At 42.2% G+C, this 14090-nt stretch overlaps 1 protein-coding gene across 26 annotated transcripts in view; it reads right to left on the bottom strand.

Annotated features, from left to right (window-relative positions):
- tenm2a (teneurin transmembrane protein 2a) overlaps nucleotides 1-14090 on the bottom strand; it is a 262652-nt gene that overhangs the window by 43455 nt on the left and 205107 nt on the right. For 23 of the 26 annotated variants that reach the window (XM_061787016.1, XM_061787025.1, XM_061787022.1 and 20 more), the window contains 2 exons: nucleotides 12261-12499; nucleotides 508-630 (listed from right to left, as the gene is read on the bottom strand). In XM_061787016.1, coding sequence (XP_061643000.1) covers nucleotides 508-630; nucleotides 12261-12499 — 362 coding nt within the window. Of the gene's footprint in view, nucleotides 1-507; nucleotides 631-6687; nucleotides 7641-12260; nucleotides 12500-14090 lie in introns of those variants that run through there. The other 3 variants (XM_061787041.1, XM_061787039.1, XM_061787042.1) reach the window with 3 other exon arrangements.

The raw sequence follows: 14090 nt of genomic DNA, 5'->3' as shown, positions 1-14090 counted from the left end.
TTACTGTTTCAACCTGACGACATCAAAACAAAAACAAAAAATGTAAAAAGAGAGGTAAAGCCTGCTGTGAATGAGGTCTAGGTTTACTGATTGCAATCTCGGGGTATGATAAAAACAGGGAAGAACATGAGCCACGCAGCATTATCAACGACGGTGCAACAGATTTGGAGAAAATAGATATTCCTCATCCATGGTCTTATGTAAGATTTTTGTCTTTTTTGCGTGTGTTGCCAGCCAAAAGAATGATTTGTGGCAAATGCCACATTGTCTTGCGCAAGCCTAAAAACCACCAGCTTCTGGCGTTCAAAAATTCTCCATCTAATGTAGTTGTCATTGTCGTGTTAGCGTTTTTTACGTTGTATGGTATGATATAAGGTATGTTATGAAGTCAATGTGTTTGAATTAGTTTTCTTGTCCTGTTCTGTTGAGTGTTTTTGCTTGCAATGTATCCATTTCTGCAGCCATGGGTGCGGCTGTTTCTCAGGGCGTGTGTGCTGTAGTTCATACCTCTGCCTCCAGAAGGCAGCGTGGGCACATCACTGTTCACAGGCACAGCGGCCCCCAGTCCGTTGTTTAACACGGGGCTGTCCGATGGCTTCAGTTGCCATGTCAAACCCAGCAGGTTGATTGCTGCACACAAAGGGATAGAGACAGGAGGGAGAAGAGTGGGAGAGCGTGTGAGGACATAAGACATGAACAATACACAGTCTAAAAATTTGGTATGATCACAGACATGCTTGAAAACTCATCATGCCATAAAGTCACACTGGGCCAACCTTTAACTGTAGTCTGTCATTTACACAAATACAAGGGCATCTTTTAGAGAATAATGCTTTTATTCTGTGTCACTGCAGATCAATTTAAAGGGGGAAAAAAGGAAGCTGTTAATCCAGTGAGAGATAACTTAAAGAATAAAACAGAGGAAAGTCTGACAAACCAGACACCAAACCTATAAAAAGTTTCTTTTTTTTACGATTTCTTCCTCTATACGTCAGTTTCCCGCAATCGTCTTTCAAGCTGACAGCATCTCCTGCTTTTATTTGGGGGCCTTTACACCGTCTCTCAGAGAGCAGATGACAGATTGCTCTCTGAAGAGATCATTCTGTGACTCCTTCTCCTGTCCTCCACTTTTCCTTCCATGTTCTATTATTGTCTGCTGCTGGAAAAGGTCTGTGTTTGTGTCTCATGCACGTAGATCTTTTCTGTCTCCTTATTCAGAACTGTATTTGAGGGATGAACTCCCTGAGACCAAGGTTTCTGAAAATACAAATTCTGTATAATACTGTAGCTCTCTTATCTCCATACCAATACACATCTATCATATATTGAATTCCATGGAATATATGATGAACTACAGATTTTAGGTATGATGGACAGTTCAAGAAAATTGAGTTGTTGAACCATACTGTACTTGTAACACGTGAAACTGTCTTCTTCATACATAAAACACTGGGAAAAAAACCAAAAAAAAACTTTCAGAATGTGCATTTTCTAACATTATAACACAGACAAAGAAGTCAGAAAGTGTAGTGTCAATATTTCCTGGCTAAAATTAATTTTCTTTATGGCATTTTAATATGAGGAGTTGAAAATCAAGGTGGAAATATTCAAATCCTCAACTTCGAAAGTTATGGTATTTAGGAAACTCATTGATGACTCAGGGTCTTCTAACGTGTTTATGTCACTTTCTAGCTAAAATATACCAATTGACAACATTTCAAAATGCTATGAATAATTTGGGGTATGGCATGTTTCTTTTTTTGAGCAGTTTAAATCTCCTTGGTGCTTTTGAATAATCTTCGAGGTGGAAACAAATGAGATGCTTTGTCTGATGTATTCATGATAGTATCATTTAAAAATAGGTATTCATTTGTAGTAAACTATGTTTCAATCAGTGATTCCGAACCAGGGCGCAGTGAGAGATCATCAGAGGTGCTGTGGGAAATTATGCAATTTTACTTCATTCATTCATTCATCTTCCGTTCCGCTTATCTTCACAAGGGCGTGCTGGAGCCTGTCCCAGCTATCTCCGGGCGAGAGGCGTGGTACACCCTGAACTGGTCGCCAGCCAATCGCAGGGCACATATAAATAAAAAAACACTCGCACAATTAAATAGGCCCAGATTTGCCACTAAGTAAATGTCTGAGTAAATTGGGACGAGATCATCATTATTTCAGTATTCATACTTTTAGTAACATTTTGGTTTCGTGGTGTTCCGTGAGATTTTTGTAATGGGTAAATGGGTGCCTTGACTCAGTAAAGGTTAGAAATACTGGTCTAGGTGAAGCACGAGGCTTGGCTACATGAGTATACAGTATATTATGTATAATACAGGTGTTATGTATGATTCACAGCCTCGAGCACCTCCGAGCTATGGGAGTCTGTGACACCTGCATCAGAAACACAGGAATCAATTTTGATCTTGTCAAATTCTTTCTCCACTTGTCAAAGCTTTGCACACACAGGGAGGAGTGTAAACGTTGCTGAAAAAGTGGATGTAGCTTCAGGATTCGCTGCCGGGGCACACTCATTCTCACTCCAGCCGTCTCATCGCTACTTGTCTGTATTTTGTGTCTTCTTTATTATTCATTATTTTCTCCCTCCCTTGCTCCCAGGCGATGGAAGGTGCTGACACCTGGGCTATATGCCCGGCCTCCACCACAGTCAGCTCTTTTTTTATTCTTCTAGAGGTGGGAGGAAAAGGAAGGGTGACTGGGGAGACGGTGGGGGAGGACGGTGTCCTTCCTTGTCTGGCACAGCCACCTATTGCCCTTTTCTCTCATGATGTCGACCTTCATTTGTGTCCCTCTTTTTCATTTTAAGACTCCCCTTTTCCTTCTTATCTCCAACGTTCAGTGACACACGCACACGCATGCCCCTACACACACACACACGCAGATGGTATCACAGGGGAAGCGTCGATGGAAAGATTACCTATTGAATCAGATGAGGTGTATGCAACGCCAAGTCTATTGTGACTAATCTAGGTCATCCCCAAGAACACAACCAACTCCCATGCATTTTGCTGAGCTTTGTGTGGATGTATGTGGGTTCGTGTGTTGTTTCCTGACTGACATTTGCTCTCATGAAGAGTGCAAAAGTCCCCCATAGGCGGCACTCTTTCTCCTTGGTGATGGGGATACAAAGCAACAGGTTTCCTTGCAAAAAGACAATACTGATGACAAAAATGTCAATTAGTATTTTTTATTTTTTTCAAAAACACTTCTTTGTCACGGTCTGATTAAATGAAATTGATGTATTTAGCTTTGTTGCTATAACTTTAACCATTTTGGTTTTGGGACACAGGGAGTGTAAATACGTTTTTTAAGCTCGAAGTACTGGCTCAAATATAACAAACCAAGAACACTAAGTTGAATTGAAACGTCAAGTGACAGCCAAGAAGAAGTACAATCTGATTTAGGCTGTGGTCTTTTTATCTCTAGCTTCCTTTTACTCATGTTCATTTTGTCACACGCACGCACACACACACATGCACCAGATCACAAGAAGCAGGTTCAACAAGCAAACGAGTTGGATTAAAAATAGATCAGATGCTTCATGTGGTTTTTATGCCATCTCAATGCATAATTCACAGAGGCAAAGTGCTTGCCGGTATCATCTGCAAAAGACAGCAGCTCAAGCAGCAGCGCATGTGATACTGTGACAAAAAACAAAGAGTGAGGGCTAGTGGACAGAGGAACGAGGGGAGGGGATGAAAAGGAGGAGGTGCCCGCTGAGCTCAGAGAAGGCCAATGGTCAGGGGCTCCTTGAGGAAATCGTGTCATGCTTTCCAAACATCTGCAGTGAGGGGAAGAAGAGGAAAGAGGAACAGCAAGAATATGAAAAGACAGCAAGAACTGAGAGAATATTAATGCACAAATCCCCGAAGATCAAAAAGAGCAAGAAAATAGGTTGCAAATGATGTTGCAGAAAAAAAGCAGATGACTAAAAGGACAGGCAGACGAAAAGGGGAATAGGGAGAAGCAGAAAAAAACGATTTAAGCGACAAATGGCCCCGTATTCATTGGCTGGTTGGGGAAGAAAATGGTCATGATTCATTGTCTGACACTAAGTGGTTCACAACATGGGCGATCAGACAGAAATACAATGCTTCTATGTCGCCATTGTGTGTTTGGGAAGTATTTATACATCCCGAATAAAAGGATGTAAATTGATTTCTGCTTTAGGGGACAATACAGAGCGAAAGTGACAGAAGAAGGTGACTTTTTGTAAGGCTGTGTGCGAATGTCCTGATGCTAGGAAATATTGTCTCTCTCAGCATTAGTCTGCTCTCTGAAATACGTTCAACATCATAATTTGTCTCTCTCTCTCTCTCGCTCTCTCTCTGTTTTCTTAATTCTTTGAAGTTAGCCGTCATCATTACTTAATACAAATAGTTATTAAACAAACAGAAGTAGAAGTGAACAAATGCAACTGTGTGTCAACGCTGAGCGATGCTGTCAGCAAGCTGAAATGCCAAAGACGTGAATAAATGCAGGACACTAGAGCTGGTTAATACATCACCATACAAACATGTCCCCTCGTGACTAGGAGCATTATAAGGCTGAGACGAGAGCAATATGATTGGGTGCCTGGTAGGGGCTTTGCGGGACTGGCGTGACATCATGCTCACTGCAACATTCCTTTTCTCTCCATGGTTTCACCTTTGCTCTAAAACCATCAGTGTAAAAACCTAGCTTTCATGCTATTACAGTGAAGCATTTTAGTATTGCAAATAATCTGTTCCTATACAACTAAACAAAAAGCCAGGAATGCCAGCCTCCTTTGTACACACAAAGGCAGCTCAATTCTCTTTGCCATCTCCCATGGCCACCCCAATACATGCATAATATCTGTTTTAATTTGCTACTAAATGAACAACTCTGACCTCTATTAGGCTGGTAATTGTAGCTGGGATCAGCCCTCTATCCTGTTAATTAGTTTAGGAAGCCTTTTGCTTGCTTTTCTATCAGACACCCCCATTGACAAGACCGTCATCCGTCACTAATACTAATTAATGCCGTATTTTGATTGGCACTTTCATGGATGTATCAATTTGATGAGATAGTTTTTATTATTGTGGCTGTACTTTATAGTGGTGCAGAACTGCAATGCAACATGATACTTAGAAGTGTTTCTAGTTTTTACGTGAGGCAAAAAACACTCAAAATCCATTTTAGTACAAATGTAGTAAAGCTCTACACCAATCACAAAATAACAAGCGTATTGTTAAATTAATACCTCTCATCCATTGTCAATCAAAACAGAGCTTATTAGCCTCTTAAAAGCAGACTTTAGAAAAGAACGTATTTGATGTCATTAAAATAAAGGTGTACTTAATGTTGCAGAGATAGCTACTAAGCCCACTTTCCTTTTTATGTGCCCACAATGTCATTGTTCTGTCTGCAGTACTCTTATTGGAAACAATGGTGAGAGAAGACTTTCACTGCTTCAGGTCATAAATTTTCACGCCCTTTTAAATGTTTACAAAATGCTATCGTCCATGTATTAAATCAGCTTTCCTTTTTCTGCTCTTCTTTTAACTATGGATGATTTGTCTGAGACAGAGGGTTTAGGACTTGCTGGGCTTAAATATAAATTTGTCTGCCTTAAATTGTGTGTTCATCTGCACATGCCCCTAATGAAAACACACACACACGCAGGCTTGCACACACACATGCACACCCACATAGAGTAACCCCGACGGGACCTTCTCACCCAGCTGATGCAACCCAACTGAAACTGACTGCAATATAAAAAGGTTGCTCATCACAGCTACTACACCTGCATCGCGCATTAGAAGAGGGAACTCACTCAATCACGCAGCAGAAGTGGCTGCCTTATTGGCACTAAGATATTGAGACGGCTCCATGCAAATGTGGCCGTGTATGCACAAGACTCTTGGAAGAGTGTTTGTGTGCACGATGGGCTAAATGAAAGGAGATGTGAATCTGAGCGATGTCCTCCTTTCTGAATCCTCATTTCCTTCTCGGATATCTCTACCTTATCCTCCCCACCCTCCTCTGCCTTGCCCATCCCCCACTTTCGCTGTTCCAAATCAACCCATTCTGCCACGTCTCATCCATCTTACCGGCCCACCCCCTCTCATCGATCTGTATTAGAAACAGGATATGAGGAACTATGCTATCTTATCGCAGATCAGAGAGGGAGAGAGAAAGAGTGAGGGGAAATCAAGGACGGAAGAAGGGAGAACATGTTTTGGAGGCCAAGAGACAAAATGGGATAAAGCAAGAGAAGAGAGGAAAAGAGATTCTCTCATCCCTCTCCTGTTTCCAACACAGGACTAGTGAAGCACTGTGGGCCTAATTGGACTGACAATTGAGCTTCAATAAAACCCACACTAATGAATAAATGAATGAGTAAATAAATGAATCAAACAAGCCCATGCACGCTAATGCAAGCAATATTAATACAGCTCGGCCATGATGTCATTGCGGCTGCTAATTAAACTTTTTGTAACAGCGCATATCTTATCCAACCTAAATATATATGGGTGGTTCAAGGATAAACACTGATGTTACAAACTCTTGTGCAAGCTGTCCGCTTGTATGGGTTGGACAATGGAAATGACCATTTATCCCTCAGGTGCAGATGGTGTAGCGCCTTGTGCGTGGCCCTGGCCCTGCCCTTTTTCCTGGGCTCGCAGAGTGTGATAAGAGTCTCACCTTTGCCAGTACGACAGGCCCTGCTGCTATGGACAGGAGCTCCATGGCTGATCCTCATGCCCAGGTTCCTGCATATCACCATATGCCCGACTGTGCCTTCACCTTTACACAAACTCACACTAAATGGATGAGGACATGGACACACACAGACACACAAACACAGACACACCTACTCACTGGCGCTGGCATGAGCGACACATCCTGACCTCTAGCTGTTCTACCTTGGATAAGCAGAAGGGAAGCCACATGCAGAGGGATCAGATACTTTGGGGTCAAGGAGCTCGGTTTGGAAAGAAGCCGCATTGTGAAAGCTGTAGGTTTGACAGTGACACAACCCACGAGGTTGTTTTTGCTCTTACTTCTCATTATGAAAACGGTAAGGGAGCCAAAACTGCAAAAAAATAGTCAATCTTGCAAGAGGTATTGCTTACACCCTCGTTATTTGATTTGAGTGAATATTTCAATAAAACAGTACTTTACGGTTCCTTACAGTATATTGTGACTTCTCTTTACAGCAGGAAATTGTCATCCCAGAATCATTTTGTGTCCCCTATTACACTCAGAAGGAACTGTTTCAAAATAGGACTTTTGTCAATGGGATCCAGTAATGGTGGTTTGAGAATCACCAGCCTGAGAATACTGCACGTGTGCGAGGTGGCAAATGATTGTATTTTTAAAATAAACAATATTCCGCATATTACACAATGCAGGCAGGCTACTAATAAAGCGTGAATAATCCGAAGTAACTGTGATCACGTTCACTAAAAAAAGGTACTTAATTTTCGGTTGCACATGATTAAAATGTAGTATCCATCCATCCATCCATTTTCTGAGCCGCTTCTCCTCACTAGGGTCGCGGGCGTGCTGGAGCCTATCCCAGCTGTCATCGGGCAGGAGGCGGGGTACACCCTGAACTGGTTGCCAGCCAATCGCAGGGCACATAGGAACAAACAACCATTCGCACTCACAGTCATGCCTACAGGCAATTTAGAGTCTCCAATTCATGCATGTTTTTGGGATGTGGGAGGAAACCGGAGTACCCGGAGAAAACCCACGCAGGCACGGGGAGAACATGCAAACTCCACACAGGCGGGGACGGGGATTGAACCCCGCACCTCAGAACTGTGAGGCTGACGCTCTAACCAGTCGGCCACCGTGCCGCCTAAAATGTAGTAAATGGATGTAATTTTCCTCTCTTTTCCTCGAAAATAATCAAATAATATATGTTAGTTTAAGACATTTAAATCATGTGCAACTGATGTACATGTTCCAATTCAGTCAATTCAAAGGATTTTTTTTCAGTGTTGGAATTGTGGGCCAGCCATGAGGCATAGAAAGTGGTTTACAGGCATGAAGGTTATACCTGATGGCGCACACACACACACACACACACACACACAGACACACACACACACGCACACACACAAATGGACACACGAGTGTGTATGTTTAATGTATGTGTTCTCATTCATCAGTTCTCATCACATCACCATGTGGAACATGCCACATATTTGGCCATCAAACACACAAATGTGGCGCATGCCTGCAAAGGTGACATGAGCTCCTGCGAGCAAGTTTCATTGTAGTCAAGGGTGCACCTGAGACTGTTTGCATGTAACCATGCACATTCACATGACCTCCATCTTTCATATGTAGATCAAGCAGGGTTCCTTCTTCTTTTCACTCTTTTTATTTTCAATCTTCAAGTCCTTCTCACTTCTTTTGTCATTATGGCCCTGTTGATGTCCTTCACAGTCACTCCGTCCTTTCGTTGACTCTGTCACACTCCCTCTGTTCTGTGCTCGCTGTGATCAATTAAGAAACATTAGTCCCACTGATATACCAGGAGACATAACCTCAGGAGGCTGCTTTCCCCTTCATCTCTCCTCTTCTCAGTTTCTCCTCTCTGCACCTGACTGTCTTGTCACTCCTAAAACCAGCCTCCATTACTTCAGCCTCTTCTCTAGTAAGCAAGCAACAAACCCTTTTTGGAGTAAATCACCTTCCCTCCACCACAGAGTCGTTTGCCCTCGCCTCTTATGGTGCAGACAGTGACATAGCAGCCCCAGCCTCACTCCTCTCGGTGTCTTCAGTCATCAATCCTTCTTTCCTTTCCCGCTTAAGTTCTGGCATCATGGTGACAGTGACACATCTCCCTTCTTCTCATCTGCCCTCTCTGCTCCAAACTCCATTACACCCATTTCTCGTTTTTTTTTTTTTTGCCCTTTTGCTTTACTCTGTCGGCAGTTTGCCATGCATGACGACGGACCTGCATCTGCTCCTGTATGCCAACCGTTCACCTGTATCCTAGCAACAACCTCTCCTTTTGCTCTGGTGCATGGAACAAGTAAAGCAGGCGATGGGCAAATGGAGAACAATTACTCTCATTTTGTCGTTTAGCACAATCATGCCTTCACATTAGGGCAACACACCCAATGCTGTACAACAGCAAGAAAAGTCCAGGAATGGGCACGCATGAACGAACGAATACAAGCAAGCGCATACGGTTGTCTAAATTTGTCATCCACTTGGCTTTTTGGAAGATCAACTTCAAATAGTCTCAAATTGTTCTCTAATTTAGTCTCTTGTCTGTTTTAACGGTTTGAAATTACCTCCTTTCCTATAAGAATGTCTGAGAAGTTCCGAAGCTCTACTCGTGGACTAGAAAAATAATAAGAAAGAAAAACAATATTTGAAGGCCATTACATTCTCATGGTAACACAAAGAGAAGTAAGTTACACCATCCTGTCGCTTGTGCTCACACAAAAATGCACATACACTAGCAAATAAAAAAAAGTGCTGTCCAGGCACATGTGTCCTGGTGTAATTTATGAGGGGGGCTCCCGGGCGAGCGCCTCAGAGAGGTCCTCTTCACGCTGCATGGCTCTGGGCACTCTGTTCAATCCTGCCTGTAAGCACCATGCTCTAGATACGCACATATACACAGCATAAAAACAATGTAGAAAATCCCCTTATGAGCGGTGAACTCTTTCGACTGAAATTCACTGCACGATTACCGCAACAAAAAGCTAGGTAAACACAAGGGTTTCAGGCTTGGCAGCTCCGATAGAGCTCTGTTCAGCTCAGACAAAACATCAAAACCATCCATTTACAACAGCTGAAAACAGCCTTGGAGTTTTCCAAATTAAGAATAACAATAAGCTATTGTGTATTATATATTGAATTATAGCCAGCTCAATAATTATACAGCATTTGGAAAACAGATGTTTGAAATAGAATCAAATAATTCTTGAAAACTGAAGGACTCCATCCTTCAAATGTACGCAAGTCAGTTAAAATGCATTAAAGTAAACCCAACATATTCAGTGTTCTGATTATATCATGCGGGTGACCTATTCATCTACATAAAACCTTTTTTTTTTGCCACACAGATGAATGCATGAAATTTGACTACTGCATTTTAACCATCATAGGAGTGAACAGAGAACACCAGTGAGTCTTGCTTGAGGGCACCTCAGTCACGACAGCTAGATAGATAAATAGATACGATATGATCAATCAGTCCTAACAATTTCACATACACCCACCCACCCTCTGCCAGTCAGGAGAATCACGGGAAGGATTTTTGCTATTCAGCTAAGCCATGGATGCCCCATTTAGTTAATCAGAATGTCTATTTATTAAATGTTGCACACATACACGCGTGGACTTTCCTCATTAGACACTAGCAATAGCTTATTAATATTATCTGAACTCATATCTCGTGCAATAAAAATTTAAATGGATGTGTCCAACTATGCTAATACAAAATGGTGGGCAAAATGATAATTCAATTGCATCTAAAGTATGTGCTTGTCAAGCATTATGGGGGAGGGATGTGGGGAGGACCGAGCCCCCTTGGCTACCCCAGCTGCACAGGTCCATGCGTGGTTGTCCAGTCCAGTGTGACCGTGAAAGCCCAGGAGAGAAAGGATCTGTCTTAATGCCAGGGGCAAGGGGCCTTGATCTGCTCAGAAGGACTCTCAAGGGCACTCTGTGGGGAGAGGTGAAGTGTGGCCACACACACACACACACACACGAGTACACTCACCCATACTGTACCTACACATTGGCGCATCTATTGTACACACACGCACAACACATGCACACACACACAAATACACGCTAAAGTGTGCATCCAGACACATGGATGGCACACGCACACACGCACACCACGCTAAAGTGTGCATCCAGACACATGGATGGCACACGCACGCACGCACACAAACACACACCTGAATATACGCTTACTTGCGCATCCACAGACATGTACGGCACATGCATACACACACACACACAGACACACACACACACAAATGCATACATGCACACGCAGACACTGAAATAAATACGGCATGTGCGCAAGCATTTGCACAGTTGCATTCTTGACAAATCCAGGGGAAGGTAGCTGGGGCCCTATAGATGGAAAGATGGATGGTGATGTATACTGTATATACATGTATATCAATAATATAAGACACATTCTAAATAAGTTATGTGAAGTCGATAAGGGGTGGGGTGAAGGTGTGCGTTTCTTCTGATTTTGGAAAGGCTTCACAACCCCTCTCTGTTGATTTTTGTCTCTGGGTTAAGAGGCCAATCAAGGGCTCGGGAACAGCACCTACAGACACACAGTTCGTTTGATTGTCTTCCTGTCTTGAACGCCAGTGAATCATGTCAGCAAACACTGGAAGTATGTTATAGATTAGTAAGCATGCATATAAGAATGCGTTCATTACCAGGAGTGCCCAAGAGTGGAGACTTGTGCATGTGTGGTCACAATAAATTGTGTGCTCCAGAACAAAGGATGAGGGTTGTGTGTGCCTGAAATTTATGAACAGATATGGGGGCCAGTCAAACAACATAGAACATTACTGATGGATTTCTATTAAACCCTGTTCTATTATTGTGGATTGGCGGATGAGAAGAAGGCAAGGTTGGTCTCAGTGTCCACCGACAGCTGCAGTCAGGGGAGGGATATATAAAGGGCTCGGGGTAGAGATATATAAAGGGATAGAAATCGGGGATTCCCTTGTGCATTATCTGTTTATTGCCCATATCACAGAGAACAACACCAAGTGAAGTCAGCTGATTATTTGCTACAGTGCAGTGACTTCACTGTAAAGTTGTTAGTCTTTTATTTAGAAAAAGGAATGCAAAAACCTGCACAACTGAAGAAAATATTTAATGACAAAGGCATTGTGTTTAACAAAACTGTCATTATCACTGTCATTTTATTTGGTTTTCAGTACTAGAGAATTGCTTTCGAAAGTTTAGTGATAATGTGTTTAGTAATGTGTTCAGTTTTGCTGGTTGTATTGTAATTAAAATAATGTATGTGTGAAATTATTCATATATTTCAATCCTTGGTTAATTCTGTGAGCTCAGTCAATGGAAAACAAATTAGATCAAGTTTGAGGACCAAATGGTTCTCCCCTGAGACCAAAAATGTTACGTGCATCCCAGTTTATTACGTTCACCTGCACTGTGTGTTTGTTTAATTCCTAATGGGATATATTATTCAATCCATAAAATGGAATTTCTTGATTGGTGATACTCAAAAGACCGCTCACCGATAAGGTAGGACAATAGGATGGCCAGCAGGGCAGCTGCAGCAATGGCAGTCACCGCGGCACATTTCCAGCTGCAGTACTTGGAAGGCTTCTTTAGCTTGAAGGCCGATCGGGAAAATGTGTTTCTGGGTAGCAAGCGAGGGGGCGGAGAATACACTGTTCCAGAAGTGAGAGGGTAGCCGGGAGACGAGCTACTGAACAACGGGGTGGTCCCGGACGATGTCTTGAATAAGAAGTGCCTGAAGACAAGAAAACAAGACACAAAAGATGTTAGTTGTCAATGCTGAGGGTGTGTACAGCGTCATACCAACAAGGTGATTTTTAAAACACATTTTTTTCTATACATTTAGCATATTTAAGTTTATTAAAATCTCATCGCTTATGCATCAGAAGGCATGGCCTAAGTGGTGGCTATTGCACATGGCAGCTTGAAAATCCCTTTCCATGTGTACTGAGGCTGTTGTTAAAATGCCGTTGGTTGCGGACATGTCAGAATGTTTTGATCCTGGAGCAGGGAAGATAATTTATTTTATATATATATATATATATAGGAAAAAAAAGATATGTGTGGATTAAGCCTTTTAAGCAAAACATGGATTAGACACTACAAATGAGCACTGCGATTTTAGTCAGTTGGGTCACATATGTGCAACTCTTGGTCCAATTCCTCCCTCCGATATTCTCTTCTCGCCATATGATTTTGAACATGCTTGAACTGATTGTGTCTCCAATACGGCCCGTTCCATGCCAAGGTCACTTTTGAACCGTCAATACTCTTATATTTCCCCTAAATGCCTTTGCTATGCTTCTGTTCACACAACTTATATAGGCCTTCACATATGATGGCTGTGGAGAATCTTTGCTGTTCCTCTCCCCTGTTCTCATTGCCCCAGTGGGGTCAAGGCTCAGAAAGGATAAAAGAGGAATCTAAACCATCATCCCTTCGCTCATATTACCCATTATCCTCTGCTATTGCTGCACCTGCTCACACAGTGCACAGCCCCTTCTGCGTTCTCACTTTCCATTCAACACTTTCCATTCTGTTCTTTACCCATTTCCAATGATATTATTTTTTCTGACAGCATAAAAACATCTTTCATTATGCATCCCTTCATTCTCCTATAAATATATTTTCTTCTAACTCTTTCTTTTCAGGCTTACATTGCTTTGAGTGACAAGCAACATTGTAGGCATGAAAAAAATGAAACAGCGGATTTGAAGAAACTTTTTCACAGCACACAGGAAAAAGACTTTGTTACACCTTTGTGGCACCTTTCACCATACTCTGTCACGCATGTACAGGAAGTGAGGAGGTACCACGGACTCCCTCAGGTGTATGTGACCGATCAGAGGAGGTGAGGTCACTCCAGCCTCAAAGAAGACTGAATACAGACATTTTTAATCAGGATTGCTTATGTGTGTTTGTGTGTCTTTGTGAAATGTGTAGGACTCTTTCAGTGACAACACGCATTTTTGCTCAAGGATACCTCTATGAAACGTGTTAGAACAATAGTTGTAATTTACATTAAAAAAATTCTGCTAACAATCTGCATGTAAAGGCTATAGTAGTGTAACATCTACAATTGATTTGTAGACTCATTCCATTTGTCTGTGTCTGCTGTATTTCTCATAAGTCTGGTGATCCTCCATGAGAACCGACTTTGACTCTGTAGTTGGACAATGGACAATGACAATGACAATGGACAATGACTACGGATGTACCGATCCAACTTTTTCACTTCTGATCAGATACCTATATTGCAGCCTTGTGTTTTGGCCAATACCGATATCGGTCTGATATGATTTCAGCAATAATCATGAATAATTTAC

The sequence above is a fragment of the Phyllopteryx taeniolatus genome, chromosome 10, assembly GCF_024500385.1.
Source record: "Phyllopteryx taeniolatus isolate TA_2022b chromosome 10, UOR_Ptae_1.2, whole genome shotgun sequence".
In the NCBI taxonomy this organism is placed as follows: Eukaryota; Metazoa; Chordata; class Actinopteri; order Syngnathiformes; family Syngnathidae; genus Phyllopteryx; species Phyllopteryx taeniolatus.
This window is presented reverse-complemented; position numbering and strand designations above follow the sequence as displayed.